Source organism: Microtus pennsylvanicus, chromosome 6 (assembly GCF_037038515.1).
Source record: "Microtus pennsylvanicus isolate mMicPen1 chromosome 6, mMicPen1.hap1, whole genome shotgun sequence".
Taxonomy (NCBI): Eukaryota; Metazoa; Chordata; class Mammalia; order Rodentia; family Cricetidae; genus Microtus; species Microtus pennsylvanicus.
Genome location: NC_134584.1, coordinates 108,743,908 through 108,761,154, shown reverse-complemented (window position 1 = coordinate 108,761,154; position 17,247 = coordinate 108,743,908). Strand labels below are relative to the sequence as shown.

At 49.1% G+C, this 17,247-nt stretch overlaps 1 protein-coding gene across 1 annotated transcript in view; it reads left to right on the top strand.

Moving 5' to 3' along the window:
- The window catches only part of Vac14 (VAC14 component of PIKFYVE complex), a 109,342-nt gene that overhangs the window by 49,437 nt on the left and 42,658 nt on the right, over window positions 1-17,247 (top strand). The window contains exon 13 of the mRNA XM_075977327.1: window positions 7,294-7,450. Within this exon, the coding sequence (XP_075833442.1) occupies window positions 7,294-7,450 (157 nt within the window). The remainder of the gene's footprint in view (window positions 1-7,293; window positions 7,451-17,247) is intronic.

Here is a 17,247-nt window from a genome sequence, read left to right as displayed (position 1 = left end):
GTTCCTATGTGGGCAGAAACAGAAAGCCCAATGTTCCTGTGAAAGCCAGGCCTTGGTGTCTCTGCCTTCCTGTCAGCCTTGCTTCAGAGCATGAGGGACAACCTGACCTGGCCCAGATCACATGTGAGACACTACAATCAGCTGTTCTAGACAGAGTCTTCAGATATTCCTTGGCACTGGCTTGCACTAGCCAGAGTGCAGTGTCCAGAGTCAGGAGCTGCATCCATCTCTCTTGCCAGTACAAAGTGTGCCTCTTGGGAACATTCTTAGAGCTTCTTCCCGGCCAGCACTGAAGAGAACACAGTTTGGGGTTTTCCTGACAATAGAAAAAAGATTTCCCTTCGAAGGAGCTGGGTTCCTGAGCCAATTGACATCCAGAGCCTCAGCTAGCACTTGCCTACATAAACCTAGAGCTTTCTAATGCTTCCTAAAGCTCAGTGGGCAGTCTTGTCCATCCATCCCTTTGGCAGCAGTTATTCCAAACTATGCATCATCTATTTCCTTTCCCTGTGCTGCAGTAGGTCAGTATCTCCTAAGCGATTGCCTGGGGCTTAGAGCCAGAGTGTTGGTTGATGGCAAGAACAGGCTCACCAGTGTGGGGACTTGAAACTGCAGTACTTGTCCGCAGCCTATAGCCTTACCAGCTGGGACAGTGGAGCAGCCACAGTGCCTGGGAGAGGCAGAAAGCCTTCCAGTCCTACATTATTCCCTGAGCTGGGCTCTAGACAGATATTGGAGTGATGGACACCCGTTAGACCAGCAAAAGATGGGAAAAAAGCAACACAGTCTAGAAGAGAGTTGCCCTTGGCTACTAGTAAATGAGGGTGACAGATGACAGTGTCCATGTTTATCCTATGTGGAAAATGCCGTTTGCTACTATAAAGTTGTCTTCAACAAAGGGGATCATCTTAGGAATCCCTGGTTTCTCTTCTCTGCTGCCTACCCCGTGGGAAATACAAAGCCCCTTTCCTGCAGCTCCTGAGACTTCCCTCAGAGACAGTATTCACTGTCTTCAACCTTGACCCTTGCGCCCCACCAAGGAGTCAAGGCAGCACATTGCACTCCAGAACCAGGGACCAGCTGATGGCCCTCCCCACCCCCTTCCACTGCCATGGTAACAGCAGGAGCTCCTGCTCCTGCAGAATATTGCTTTCTTGTAACTTCCCTCCCCCTCCCCTCTTCTTTCTCTCACACAAAAAGAAAGCACAAGTGTTTTATATTCATTTTGCAAAACTGCTGTGTAGCGCATACTAATTGGTGTGGCTTCCTCCTGCTTTCTTTGAGCTAGTCCCCATCCTCAGAGCCAGGACTCTAGGCCAACCATGGGCATGGACCCAGGCAGCCTGCTCACTGGCAGGAGAACTGGATCTGGGTTTCTGGGGGTGGAGCAAAACTGGCCACATGTCTGTGGCTCTGGGGCCTTTCCTTCTGGCCTTGTGAGGTCCTTGAGCAAGGATCCCTTGTCTCCCAGCTTCCTACCCACACTCCAGGGATTGCAGGGTCTCCAGGGAAGTATAGAACACCACAACCCAGGCTGGGCACAGAGACTCAAAGCCAGTTCTAACGAGAAGAGTGGACCTCTACTGTCTCTGCTGTCTCTCCCAGAGCCCCTGTTGACAAGACCTTTCTCTGCCATAGCACTCTTCCCTGGGCCAGATCTTTATTTTGATTGTTGCTTCAAAGCCCAAAATCCAAGTTGGGATTATGAGTCAGCTGAGAAACAGCTAGCCCCGGGATTTGATCACAAGAGCTAATGTCAGAGAGCTACTATATATTCCCACAGTAACTCCCCAGTATCCACTGTAAGTCATTCCTTGCCGTCTATTCAAGCAGCCCCTTCCCTTCTTCAGTTCTGTTCTATTTAAGGGGCGGGAAGGGTTAGTTCATTGTGTGTGCACCTGTGCATGTATGGTGTCCCAGGCAGGGCTATGGGCTTTTTGCCAGTCTCTAGGACCAGAAACAAATAATTTGCTTTGTAAGCACAGGAGGAGTGGCGGGGATCACCAGCGGAACCTGTAGACAACATTTCCGGCTTGAATTGTGCAACTGAAGTGTAATTTGCATTCATTTGCCGTTTGATGTTAAGCTTTCTAAAATAAGAGAGTTCTGAATGCAAAATGTGCAGCCTTTCTAGCTCTGCTGTCCTGTCCAGTGGGCAGGAGGCAATAATGCAGAGATGGATGGTGTACAGTCTCATGAAAAGCCCTGTGTGAACACTGTTATTCCCACCCCATCACCAAGCCAAGGCCATTAAAAGTCTTGTAATAAGAGTGGTAAATCAGAATCTTTGAGCCTGCTTTCTGTGCTTTGTACATGAAGTCCCCTTGTTCCTTGGTATGCATAAAGGGTTGATGCAGAGACCCTTTGGATTCTAGAATCTGAAAATGTTCATATCCCTTCTATAAAATGGGCCAGTATTTTCATATAACCTGCATAGTCTGTTCCATGCACTTTAAGTCATCTCTAGGTGGCATATTATACCCAATACAATTAAATGCTTTGGCAATACTATTATACTTCATTGTGTAGGAAATAGATAAGAAAAAAACCTTCATATTACTGTATTTATGTACATCACAGTAATATTTTCAGTCCACAGTTGGTTGAATTCTTGGGCATAGAGGACCAGCTGGTCTCACAGCCTTCAGGGCAGCTTTGCATGGTCAAGTCTCCATTTGTACAGGGAAATAGAGATGCTATTACCTGCAAAATGGAGCCCATATTCCTCTGTGTGGATCATAAGCTTGTGACAGTCCACTCTAGCCTGCCTCCTAAAGCACCACAAGCGTTGTTTCCTGGAATGTCCCGAGTTGTTCTCTACTTCCATAAGCAGCTTATGCTAGTTAAAAGAATACATCAAATGCCCTACATGTGCGCACACACGCACGCCTTTGGTGAATACATGTCCAATTGCTTCCAAAGGCTCCTGGCTCCCCTCAAACCAAGTTGCTGATTCCTGAAGCCCAGAGGCTCTCTTTCAATAAATGTGTAATTTTGCATCCTATAGCCTGTGACTCAGACAGAGCCTATCCTGTCTAGCCCTGTGTCTCCTATAGTCAGAGCAGAACCATAGTAATTACTCAGTAGGCTTTAGGAAGAGGAGAGCTGCGTTGGATAGCATTACCTGGTCTAGGGGAGGTGTTGGGAGTCTGGAATATCTGACCACAAAGCCCTGAGTAGTTTTATTAACAAACTGAAGTTTAAGGACCAGAGCTGAGTATGAAACAGACACTCTTTATCTTGAGCTGGTGACGGTACAAATCTCAGATTCTCATGTAAGAGTGTAAGGTGACACAGATGGTGATTGAGTGTTAATTCCAGCCAGAAGCAAGTACAGCTTGCTCCTCTGACCTCTCTGTCTCTTGTAGCCTGGTTCTTGAGCTGCTCCAGGAGACATGACCTTGCTCAGCTCATTCTTCCTGCATGCTACTGGTTCTTCCTAAGCATGTCTTCAGATGGAAAAAAGTACCCTGCAGACATCTAGTAGGTCATGTACCTGGTGCAAGAGCTGGGGGCATCTGTACCGTCAGCCTTGCTTGCCCATACTTTTCTCACTCAGAACATTTGACATCCCGGATTTTTTGCTCAGAGGGCAAGTGTCCCTATTCACCTGCACAGAGAGATCCCTGAGGGGCAGCATGACTTGTAGAAGCGAAGTGCATGAAGAAGACCAAGGTGACCTCCTCCTCTTCCTCATCTGTCCTGAGTCTGAACCGATTGTCAGATCATAGGACATTAGAATGAACTGCTCTTTGGGCAGTGGTGAAAGAAAGCCAATTCTCTAAAGTGCTGCCGGACTGGGAATTAGTGTGCTAATTTGAAATTTTGGTTTAGTTTTTACATTTTACATACAGTTCATATACCAAAACTGAGCAGTTTTTAAAATGTTTTACAAGGGTTTTAGCCATCACTACTGCCTAATTCCAGGACATTTCATCCCCCAAGAAAGCAACTGTATCCATTAGCAGTCTCAACCCTAACTACTGGCAACCACAAATGTACCTTCATCTTTTCAGATTTGTCTCTTCTTCATGTAATCATGGTAGTTTGTAGCCTTGGATATCTACCTTCTTTGATTTAGCAAGTGTTTATGAGGCTCTTCATATTGCTACCTAGGCCAATATCTTTTTTTTTTAATTTGTGTATGGTATGTACACATGCCACAATCAAGGATAACTTTCAGGAGTCAGTTACCTTCTTTCTATCTTACTGAGCCAAGATCTCTGTTGTTTCTACTGATACACAACATATGTCAGGCTGTCTCTGTCTCCCATCTCACTACAGGAGCACTGGGATTACAAATGTGCCCTACAGCTTATCAGGTTTGTACAGCAAGAGCTTTTACTCACTGAGTCAAGCCCCCTTCCTCATTTCTTTTTATGACCAGGTCATTTTTCTGTGGAATGGTATACCACATTCTGTTTATCAGAAGAGAGACCTTTCTGTTGTTCAACTGGGATGAATGTTCACATAGAAGTTTCTGTGTGAACATACGTTGCAGTTCTCTTGGAGTGGGAGTACCCCTTTGAAAACTCTGTTTAATTATTGTAGAACTTATCTTGACTTGATTCTTGCCCTGCTGTTTAGTTTTGGTTGAGTCACCCCACGCTGTCCCCCCACTCCAAGTCCCTGATCTAGTTTCCCATCCCTGGCCTTTGGGAAGGTCCTTGCTTGTGAAATGGAGTTCCAGAGAATGGTGGGGGCTAGGATCTGCTTCTCTTTCAAAACTTCATAACTATGTCATCTGCTTTCCCACCACACCCTCTTCCCTCTGTGTCTTCCCTTCCTGGAGCCGAGAGCCTACTGGAGACTCTTCCTTTCAGGAAACAGAGCCCTAGGGCTACAACCCAAACCCACCTAAGATCCTCTAGTTCTTGGGCTGACATGGTGCTACCTTTTGTTCCTGCCATATGACAGGGCTGTGTAGGGGCCATGTCTTCCAGTCACTGCGGAGCCCTTTCCCACATTTCAGCAAATAGAACCTATTCCAAGAGCAACTAAAACCCAAATTCCAGTGTACAAAAGGACAGGCAAACCATAAGCTCCTGGCAAGAGCCATTGCTTTGTTGATTCTTATGCCCACAGCCATAGGCAAGGGTGGCTCTGACTCCCTCCTAACAGCCCAGAGTCTTATGCAGCTTGGATAAGAGCAAGAACTCATACAGGCCTAAAGAAGGTCTCAGGGCCTGTGTTGGGGGAACAGTAGAGGTGGCATCTGAGTGAGTGACACCATGACCAGCCTAGAGGAGGCCAAGGTGCAGGTGTTAAGGTCATGTGCCAAATATGTGATATAGCTTAGAGAAGACCAAGAGGCCGGAAAAGGTCAGCAGGCAAAGGGATCCTCAACAATGGTACAGGAAAGCTAGTCAAACAGAAGACTGACAAGCAGAAAAGTGTCAAGAAAAGTGACAGTCACATAGCATCAGGTGGGCACTTTCACGTTTCAGAGACCTTTCCAGAGTTATACACAAACATGCCTGTCATGGCATGTGTATGTAAATGAAGATCAGAGGACAACTTGTGCTAACTGGTTATTTCCTTCCACCACATGAGTTCTGGGAATTGATCTCAGATCAGCAGGTTTGATGGCAAATGGTTTTACCTGCTAAGTCATCATGCCTGCTCTCTTTACCTTTTTGAACAGAGTCTCCTGCTGAACCTGGAGCTCACCATTTTAGCTAGACTGGCTGGCCAGCAAGCCCCCTGGATTTGACCATCTCCTCCACTCCAGCACTGTGGTTACAGACATGTGCCACTGTGCCTGACTTTTCAATTGGATGCTGGAGATCCAAACTCAGGTCCTCTTGCTTGCAGGGTAAACATTTTACCCACTGAGCCATTTCCCCAAACCCAAATTGGTCCTACCTTTCCCTCCTAAGTGCTGGGCTCACTGGTGTGCACTACACTTCATACCCTTTGGTGGTGAACAGCTCCCGGTGAGCCTTGTCATCTTGAAGGAAAGCAGCTTGTTGTCTGCAGTGTGTTGTGTTGCTGAGTTCCAGTGTTCATAGGTTGGGTGTATAGACTGTGATATTTTCAAATTGCAGTGTGTATATTAGGACATAACCCCATCTTCAGTTGAAGAGCATTTGTGCTTACAGGGATTTGTAGCCGTCATCACTATCTGATTCCAGAACATTTCATCATCCCAAAAGGACCCACATTTTAGCCTTATCTTGACCTGTGTTATCAAATTCCACCCAGCTAACCTCTCAGGGCCCACCCACAGAGCTCTGCAGCTTTTCCCCTAGTCCCCTTCCCTACTGTGGTTCTTTTTTTCCCCTTCCTCCTCCCACACCATCCAATGATTAGTTCTTGGTCTGGGTTCAAGGTAGCACAATGAAGGCACAGCTGTCCCTATCTTCAGCCGCTTTGCTGAGATGTGCTGGAGGTCAGAGTTAGTTCTAAGGATGTACCTGTGGTGAGGCAGAGGCCGGCCTTCTTGAGAACTGATGAGTTGGGAGCAGAAAGACTTGGCAGGATCTGCAGTGGGAGGAGCTCCATGTTGGGGGAGTATAAAACACAGGTCTTAGGACCCATGACCATACACAAAGGGGCATGCCCTGGTCTTTCCCTACTGCCCACTGTATAATGCAACAATGGGATGGGCTTTGCCATTGTGCAGCTCTGGTGCCAAGTGAAAATGATGTTGTTTCAGGGTTAGGGGCACCTTAGAGGCAACCCCAGGGGAGAGAAGGCCTATGGCCCAGAGTAACTTGCACATGTATTCTGCCTCTTCCCTGGAAGAGTCAGTAGGCAAGTTGGCAGCTGAAGAGGCCTTGCCCCCACCCAAAACTGAGTGGAAACACATGGGAAACAGTCCTGTCTGGATATTAGGAAGTCACCAGAGGCCAGAATCACACCCAAAGTATAGAGGACCCTTTGGGTTCTGTGTGACCTAGTGTCACCTGTGCAGTGACGTCTGTTCTTGCACAGGGAAGTATAGGACCAAGAACCTCATACAATACAGAGACTGTGACATACATCCTATGTATGGTTCATCCTGACGCCCAGGACCTGCATCTCAAGGAGCCCTCTCCAGTCCTGGTTCAGAGTCAAAGAGGTGGGCTGCGGGAAAGATTCTCCAACCTCATCAGCTTCCTTTCCTAGGCCTCACCATCAGTGTCCTCTTAATCCGCACCTTCACCACATTTTCCCAAGCCCTCTCACAGCAATAGGCAAGCAGCACTTGGTCTACAGGTGTCCCTTCCCGACAAGACACTCCTCATCTCTGCCACATCAGCTCAGCCCATAGTAGGGAGTGTGTCCTTCATCCTCCGCTTGTCTCCCCAGGTTGTCTTGAAGGATCTGGAGGTGTTGGCAGAAATTGCTTCCTCCCCTGCAGGCCAGACGGATGACCCAGGCGCACCTGATGGCCCTGACCTCCGAGTCAGCCACTCGGAGCTTCATGTAACCACCTCCGGCAGAGCCAACCTGCTAAACCCTCCCAGTAAGTATTTCCCTGAGGGCTCTGTCCTGAGACGATGCTAGTACTGAATCTTACCTTGCACCAGGAGGTCACTCGTAAGGCTGCTCTGCCAGGTATGAGGGCCGGTAGATTGCCGACCCATGGTCTTATACCACAAAAGAGAGCGCCTTCCTGCTGCCTCCCAGCTCACACTCCAGCAGCCCCCAAAGAGACCCTCACAGCCCTTTTCCCTCATCTTCAGTACTTTTGATGCTTTTGAACCACTGACTAAGCACAAAACCCTCTGAGGCAATTTCTCCACAGGCAGGCAACCAGCCAGGGCCTTCAGTCTTGAGTCTCACAGGTGGAAAAAGGCTAGGCAGCCATTTCCTCCTCAACAAAGCTCAGAATAGCTCTCAGCATGGCAGGCAGCCCAGGCAAGAGACAGGATAATTCAAACAGGCTGTTTCCAGGCTGTCCTTGCAAGTGAAGGTAGCCAAGACATTCCTGGTGCTTGTTACTCGGGTTCCTTCGGGGTGGCAGGTAGCTCTTGTCCCTGGCCACACTGCCTAGCTCCTCCTCTCCCAGGCAGAGACCACCTCCTTGAGCCACGTGATCCTAAAAAAGGCCCAAGGACACAGATTGGTAAGAAATTACCCAATGAGTCTTGGATGTTTGCCAGGTCTTTGTCCCTTGAACCCCTCATGCCGTCTAGACACAAGGACCTCATTAGCTTTCCATACACCCATAGCCTTTCAGTAACATTGTGTTGTCATTCCCCCCACCCCCGCAACTCCATGGTATTCTGGTTCCTAGCCTTGGATCCATATTACACCTGCCCCACCCCAGTAGAAGCCCCTAGCTGTTTGACCAGATACCATGCCCAGTGTCTGAGAAGTTGAGAGTATTTTCAGGCCTTGGTACACCCCTGGATATGCCAAGTCAAATCACAGGCCGTGTACTGAGGACACCCCTCCGTGACAAAGCTATGGATCTCCAGAGCCCTGCAGCAGGAGGCACATGGGAGCCCAAGCTCGAGGCTCTCCCGCTGTATGTTCTGTCTGATGTGTAGAGCGAGGGACTCCAGCAGCAGCCTGGCTTCCTCTCTCCCATTTCCCCAGGATGCCATCACTTCCTCACTCAGGAGACCAGTTTCCCTTGAGCAGTCATTAGCTGTGGTCAAGGAAGCAGCTGATGCCAGGACCCCCCTGCTGTGGCTCCCACCTCCTGTCCCTCAATGGAAGAACTCATTCTCTACCCTCTCTGTCTTCAAGTCAGTATAATAAGGGACAGCCACAAATTCGGGGAACAGATGGCAGAAAGCAAGTGTGGTGGTGCAAAACAGGTAATAGGAGCTACACTGATATGGAGGAAAGACTTTTCCTTAGATGGGGCGGGAGGGGGGGTCCAGTAGGAGCCCAGGAGGAAGGAGCCCTGCAATGCTCCTCAGTCCTTCCTCCCTAGGAGATAGCACCCTACCGTCTTATCCATCTTCAGGGTGACAGCAGCAGAAGGTTACATGAGCCATGGGCAGACTGAGGTACCTGGTGCTCCCAGGACCCTCTGTGGTCTCTTGTTTTCTTTACCTCCTTCCTGAGCACAGAGAAGTTGATAGCTGCAATATGGGTTCCTGCTACTGAGAGTATGCGCCAAGAAACTACTTTAGGCACCCAGTCTAGAGTTGGGGTCCTGCAAGGTTCCTGGGGGCCATCGGGTATCAAAAGCATGGTGCTGCTTAGAGACAAGAGCTGAGAAAACTTACATGGCGGAGAACTCTGAATCTCAGTCCCTCGCCCCATCAGATTGGGTAGGCCATTAATGAGGCTGAAGTAGTAGGACTTTTACCCTGGTCTGCCAAAGCTCTTGGAATGAATCATGTCAGCCGGGGACACTCAGAAGTCATAGAAAAGAACAACAAAACATCCAAGATGGGCAGAAAGTCAGTCTTGGGAAGAATCCCAGAGAAGTGCCGATAGCCAATACTGCAATTTCCTTCACAAACCCGCAATTACTGGTAGCCACAAAGTTAGCCTGAGCCCTTTATGGAACTTGGGGCCATGAGACCCTCCAGACAGATGAAGGTGCATTCACATCTACATCTCCACAGCTGGCATCAGACTTTACAAATATGTTCATGACTCTGGAGGGTCAAGATCAAATCAGTAAGAAAGGAATGCAGGAAGCCAGTTTGCCCTCTGCCCTCTCCTGGCTCAGCTGCCTTGGGAGGCCCACTGCAGACGCTGTGGATGTGTGGGGCGGTGTTGGGGTCAGAAAGCATGCAGGAAATGTCCTCATTGCTCTGCTGGCTGCTCTTCCCCAGATTACTTCCTGGGCACTGTGCACACATGCGTATTTGCACATGGACAGAGGCTGCAAGACCAGCCCTTCTTCCTGTCTAGAGTCCTGTCATCTGCCTTTCCATGACACAGAACCTGAGACTACAGTGCTGTGTCCCATAAGAAGAAATCACTCCACCCTCCATGCGGGAACTTTTTAGAAGGCAATGTCAGGGCATCTCCAGGGAAGCCAATGGCCCCTCCTTCACATTAGCTCTGTACACTCAAGTAGTGCAGATCCCACACAGTGATGGCGAAGAGACCTATCACATGGCTGGACGAGTGCTGTGTTGCCCTAAATGCAGTACCACAGTAGTTCCCAGGGCACTGGAGACAGAGTTGCCTGCATGGGACTTTTCCTTTCACATGACATAGCATAAACTCTCTCCTGCCAGCACAGACAACCAGGTCTGAGTTCCACCTCCTTTGTCCCTGACCAGAAAAGAACTCCCTTCAGAACAGCAGGAGAGCTGCCTAGGCCTCTCAGTAAAGCCATCTCCTAGCCTGGGGCTCCTGGGACTCAGGTTACTGTATACCATCTCTACCCGATTCATAAAATCTGCACATGTATTGTATTGCCAGGCTGTGGAAAAAAGGACAGTAACCAGTCCTCTGTGGGACCACCCTGACCCACAGAACAATTAGTAGAACCCAAGATCCATCTCTTTTTCTCCTAAAGCCTGGACAAGCTCTGCTCTCAGGCAGATATCAGGCCTGAGGTGAGCCAGGTACCCTCGGAGTCCAAGCAGTAGTATGGCAATCTGGGCTAAGGGTCACAGCAGGTCTGATACTGGACCTAACATTTAAGTGTCGTGACCTGTCTGCTTGCCATGGGCCTTTCTTTCTTTTCCTATTTTTTTTCTTTCTTTCTTTCTTTATTTATTTATTTATTTTTTCTTTCTTTCTTTATTTTTTTTCTTCCTTTTTTTTAAAGCAGGGTCTCATGTTCCCCAGGTTGGCTTTAAATTTATCAGGTAACTAAGGATAACTTTGATTTTTAAATCATCCAGCCTCCACCTCCCAGGTGCTGGGATTACAGGTATGCACCACCACTAGGGAGGAGTAGGGATAGCTTTGTCTTTCCTCAGCATTCTATTCCCAGCTCCACTGATGGACTAAAAACCGCCCATGGCAACATACTTTGCAGGGCTCATTGGTCTGGTGTCTCCACCTCTAGCTCTGAAAGGGACAAAGGTGAAATGTTCCAATTCCACTTCATTCCCTGCAGACTAGGCCGGTGTGACCAGATGTCAGCAGTATCTTCCTATCATCAGACAACCAAGTCCTGGAAGAAACCCAGGAGCTTTCAGGAACAAGACCATTTCTCCCTGTGGTAACAGTGGTGCCAAGAGCTGCCAGCATTGCCATGCACCTATCGAAACCTGGTCCTGTGTTGAACACTTTACAGGGATGTTCACCTAGATCAGCCCAACTTCATCCAGCAGCTCAGAGAAGAGAGCATGCCTCAGTCCTCTGACTGAGGGTTGTGACAGGCATTTGGACTGGCTGTCAATCCCGCGCTCAAAGAGGCATAGAGATTCCACCTTTGCCGCCCTTGGAAGCTTTCTTCACCTAAGGGGAAAAGCAGTAGGAGCCTAGTTGTCTGACTAAGAACTGGTCTGGGTGTCCTGTTCCCAGCTGTGGCTCCAGCCTACCAGTTCCCCAAGAAGTAGTTCTTTTCTTCACGGAGATTCCAGGCTGGCCTCAGGCTCCATAGAACCTCATTTCCTGTCCTGCTGTCTTCTGCTTACTATTCCCACAGCTTATTGTCACAGCTCCCCCAGACCCTGCCCGTTGCTCTTTGGACGTCAAAGCCTATATCTCCTTTCAGCTCTTGGGAGGCAGCAGAAAGATCTGGACCCTGTAGTGGGCTCCTGCTGCAGGACCCACCTCCCCGTCTTCTAAACTGGGATGGAGTACTTGGGGGCTTTGGAAGCTCCTCCATAGGCAGGGCTAAGACCAGCACTGTGCTGTGAGGAACTGCCTTGACATCTGTCCTTAGCATCACAGGACTACTCGGATCAGTTCTGGTGACAGCCTCTGCAAGGCTGCCCGCCCCCAGCCCCTCATGCTTGTCAGGGTGGATGGTGGAACCCCCCTGCATTCCCTCTTGGCTGTGACCTATTAAGGCCCCTCCTGCTGCCAAGGAGCAAAGGTATAGGTTCCAAATCCTTGATAGCCCAGAGTGATCAGAAATGCAAACATTTGGGTCATCCCTGCTTCTTTTTTGATTTTATCAGGATCACCAAGTGTCTTGTATGTTCTTGTGATCTCAGGCTACAAAAGCTAGGTTTTGTTCATGTATGAATCCCTAGCAGCAGGTACCCAGCAAGGATGAGGACTCTTTTTAAGAGATGATTGAAATGAAGGATGGCTATGAACAGGTCACCAAAGGTGAGCAGAAGTTCCCCAGACGCGCTGTCCAGGAAGGTGTGCTCTTGCCTGCAACCAAGACTTCTTGTTGGTTGGTCTTGCCAATTTTAGCGCTCTCGTGCGCGCGCACCCTGGCCTTGTCCCAGCCCTTGCTTCAGTAGCAGCCCCTTCCTGATAGCAGATGGCTGTGTGACCCCTACCACTCCCCTAAAAGCTGAGAATTACTCCTAAGCCCCTCTGTAACTGATTATCTTGTCTTGTGCTGCGAGCCAAGCAGCTGGAACGCATCCTGGATGTGGGTGAGGCTCCAACTCCTGTCTTAGGTGGTTACCTCCAGGATCAGGTCACCCAGGTGATGCTGGTGTGGTGTCCTTTCATCCATGGAACCAAACAATGGTACTACCTTCAATTCTACAACTTCCTCTCAAAAAAAAAAAAAAAAGACCAAAGCAGCTTGGCCTCCCTTCTTCTAGTCTCTTAGTTCTATAGGAAGTTGCTCCTTCCCTACCAGTCTCCCTTTTGTCCCATACCAGCTTCCCAGTCTTGCTTCTTCTTCCATGAAGTACTTTCTTTTTGTTATTACTGTTTGGGTTTTTTTTTGTTTGTTTGTTTCTGTTTTGTTTTGTTTTGTTTTGTTTTGTTTTGAGACAAGGTTTCTCTATGTATCCTTGACTGTCTTAGAGTTCCCTATATAGACCAGGATGGCCTGGGATTCACAGAGAGCCTCCTGCCTCAGCATCCCAAGTGCTGGGATTAAAGGCTGTGCCACCACCGCCCAGCTTCATGAAGCACTTTCTTTGCCAAGAGTGGACTGTACCCCTTTCTCTGAGATGGTCACAGATGAGAAGCCAGCTCACTGTCTCCATGGCCTGGCTAAATCAGCAACAGGGTCTAGATCTCATCTGTTCCTTTGGCCTCCTGGGTATGTTCTCAGTAGCCACTGTCCCTTGCCCTACTCCCTCAAGTCAGCAAATCCTAAGAGCTACTTGATTGGGCCTCCCCAGATCCCTGGGCCTGACCTCAGCAAGGAAGAAGGTAGAGAATGAAGCCGGGGCCTTGCAAGTGGAGTCTGAGCTGGGTGGCTAATGTTTTTGCATCTGGTTTTGCTGCACTGTAACTTGGGTTGTGTATTGAGGCCAGAGCTATTTTTATCCTGACATGTGAGGCTCCTTCACGTCATAGCCACAAAACTCAATCCAAAACATCCCAGGGAAGGTTGTTTGTGAGGCTTTCTGCAGATTCTCATGTCGCCACATCAGGTTTCACTTAACAACATCTGCAGGACTGGCTCCCCAGCCACCACTCCACTGGCCTGTCTTTGTATACAGAGGACTCCCCACAGCATCTGTCTGCCCCTGAGCAGCCAGTCAGTCACGTGAGCTTCCTTCCAGCGCCCCCACAGGCTTCTTGCTTGCCCAAACCAGAAATGTAAGGCAGATCTGTGTGACTGAGGGATTGCACTCTCCCTCACATCCCTGTCCTCTTTGGGTCAGGAAGTGGAGATCCTGCTCCTCTCAGCCCTTCAGGAAGAGCCCTGAGACACATATCCCTCTGTCCTCCTGGCCCGCTGAATCCCACCAAAGCAACTTGTCCACCATTTGAGTGAACTTACAAAAGTGCCCTGTTGGTAACTGAGTCCAGTCTGCTAGAACAGCTCTGTCCAGATGCAGATCTGGAGGACATGCCCTAAATCAGACCGAGCCAGGCTCAGCTCTGCCTGTCCCAGGCATGTGCAGCACCATCCCGTCTTGAGACAGAGCCACTTCAGACTACACAGCCAGATGAGCAAGAGCTGGAGGTGGGCGGAAGAGGCTGGTGGAGGCGTTTGAGCTGTCCCCTGGGAGGTGCAGGCTGCAGTGAGGCGGAAATCTCTGCAGTCACACTCCTGGGGCAAGTTTGTTCTCTCTGCCTCTTCTCCTGAGCCCCACAGCCCTGGCCAAGAACTGTTAGGTTTGGGATGGGTCAGGTGATTCAGGAGGACACTGAGTCAGATCACTGGGAACTGAGGAATATATTAGATGTTATTTAAACACAATGAACAAGAGAGGCAGAGGGGGGCAGCAACATGGTGGGAACTCCAAGGAGAATTCAAGACCCAGTACCAGAGAGAGACAGCCTGGCAGGATCTCAAAAGAAAATCGGTGTTCATGTTGCAGAACAGGGAATCTCTTATGCCTTTTTAGGGTAGGGGAGAAGGTCACAGCAAGAGGCTGCAGCCAAGCTCTCTGATCCCAGACAGGCAGCTGGGAAGCTGTGCAGAGTGGGATGTGGCACCTCTTTGATCTAAGCCCACTCAGGTGAGATGTGATGGCATGGGCAAGTCTGCTAGCTGGGGACCTGTAGGTGTCTCTGAGAGGAGGCCTGGGCTGAGGCTATATTCCAAAGTCTTACCAGAGCCTCTTCTCGAGTCTCCAGATAGCAGCCTGAAGACTTCCAAGGTCAGAGACAGTTGGGCAAAAGGGGGAAAAAAACATGGTGGAGAGAGCTCTCATAGACCCTGATCCTGTCACCAGTGAGCACTCACAGCTCCCCTTTCTTGCCCAAGATTACCAACCCTGAATGGGTGCAGTGATCTTCCTAGAAAGTGGGCTCTAAGGTCAGAAATCCTCTCCTGATGGTTGTATTTCATATAGGACAATCTGGGGTTCTGGGTGGCTATCCTAAACTGCCACACGTAAGCCTCCTGTTAGCCGAGTTTTTGGAAAGGCACATGGCCTTTTCAAAACCATTCAGGGAATACTAGGCTTTTTCTTGTGTGTGGTCTTTGAACAATGGGCTCACTTTGAAGAGCAGAGCTCACGGGTTTTCCCAGAGGAGACTGCACATAAGAACTAGTCACTTGTCCCATGCTTTCTATCTCTCCACTAAAGGCCACCTCCATTTAGCCTGGTCACTGAGAGTCCTTTTGGACCAGTGAGAGCTCTTACTAAAAGGAGCAGAGATGTGTCCAGGGAAACCAGGGTAACCCCAAGCCATCTCTCCTGTTGTCTTTGACTAGTCTGTCCACTCACCTTAGGGGCGGGACACAGATAGCTTCTTTTTGAAGTATCTCAACAGAAATCCATGAGTTTGTTTCAGATCCTAATTCTCCCTGCACTTCCAGCCTGTTCAGCAGGGAATGAGAACAGTCTGCCCCACACAGTTCTCCAGGACAGGAAACATTTGCTGATGTCACACTCATCCCGTTTACTGAACACAGACTTGTGCCGTGCCTTGTCCAGTACATTACATGTGTTTTCTCTTGTTAGGGACTCTTAACTGCCCTTATTTATAGATGAAGAGGCTGAGGCCAGAGCACAATGCTCAATGCTTTCTTTCCCCTGTCCCTGGGAAGCTGCAAACTCCAGTGTTCCCAAAGCGCCCAGCTCCTTAGGACTCCTCGATGGCCACAGCATGGAGGGCGTACTTGTGGTTACTCTCTTCATTGGTCCCTTTGTCCTTTTAAGTACTTTGTCCTGGAGGCCTTAGACCTGGAAATGAGGTGACCCAGGGGTGCACATAGAGAAACAGGAAGGAAACAGGGACCAGATGATGCAGAGATATTCCCCAGAAGCTTACAGGTAACTAGATTCCTGTACACATGGCCCTGGGGCTGTAGGGTAGGTAAGCAGGCCATGACAGCCATCACTGATGCATCTCCTGTGGGTGAGGATGATGGGGGGGGGCTGCCTCCACAGCTGTGCCTTCAGCCACCTCATCTACCATCACCCAGCTGGGCCTAGAGTTCCTTGATCTGTAAGAATGTGACACTTGATTCTGCAAACAGCCCCTTCTGGGCTAAGGAGCAGAGACTATTTGCCATTCCAAAGTCACTCAGGATCAGGGCAGCCAGTCTGTCCCCAGCATGGACCCTAGAACAGTGGAGCACAAACAACAGAAAGTTGAATGGGGCCTGTCCTTAAACTGGGCTTTTCACTCAGGATACCCCAGCACAGTTCCCAGGAGGTTGTCTGGAAGAGTCTTGAATGGAGGGTGTTGTCTAGAAGAGTCTTGGGATTTAGGGTGACAGGATTTGGAGGTGTGGAGGTTGTGTAGAAAGGTCTTGGGGTTGAAGGCTGCAGAGTGTGTAGGTAAAAAGCCTTCTAGTTCCCAGAAAAGATCAGGGGAAACACAAAGGGCCTTGAGGTGTTTCGGTGCCACTGTAGCCACTGGCCACCAGCAGCTCCACTGGGAGACTTGTGCGGCCCTGGGTGCTTTTATCCATTCCTTTATACACTTGGCCTAATGCTTCTGGAGGCTCATGTGTGCCCCCACAACCAAGCTTGATTTCCAAGGACCCCCTACATCCTGCCTACCTTGTGCCACTACCTGCCTGCTCTTTCTGGAAGAGAGGCTTCTAGACCAGAAAGAGGCCAGCTCAGAAACCGGCAGTCTGCTGCCTCAGTTGGCCATATTTACTCAAAGAAAGAAATGACATATTGGACTTAAACAAAATTTAAAATTTTGTGGGTCTGGAGATGTATCTCAGGGGTAGAGGCTCTCTACCATGCGTGCATGAGGCCTGTAGCACCACAAACGGTTTGGTTTGGGTTTTGCAATACTTGGAATTGAACCCATGGCCTTGAACACAGTAGGCAAATGCTCTATCATTGAGCTGCTGTACCCCTAGCCCAAATATTTTTGTTTCAGAGGGCAGTATCAAAGTAGACTGGGGATGTAACTTTGTAGTGGAGTGCTTTCTTGGCAGGAAGTGGGGAGAGATCCATAGAATAGGAGAAAATGTTTATAAGCCACCTACCTGATTAGAACCTATATATATATGAAGAACTTTCATAACAAAAAGACACATAGTTCAATTTTGGAAATAGGTAAAGGAATCGAGTAGCTGTTTCTCCAGAAAAGATAAACATGGGTGGTAATATAGCTAGAGAAGTACAGATCAAGCCCACAGTGGAACACCACTTTCCATCCACTGGGATGGCTATAGTGAAAGGCAGCTAACACATGCTCGAGAGGGTCTAGAGAAGGCAGAGTCTCCTTTGTAGCCACTGTGGAAAGTGGCCTGGCAATTCCTCAGGACCCAAACAGTCTCCATACTACCCAGCAGTTTCATCCCTAGATATATAGCCAACAGGAAGAAAAAACTGTCCATACAAGACTTGTAGGCATGACTGTGAACAGCATTCATAA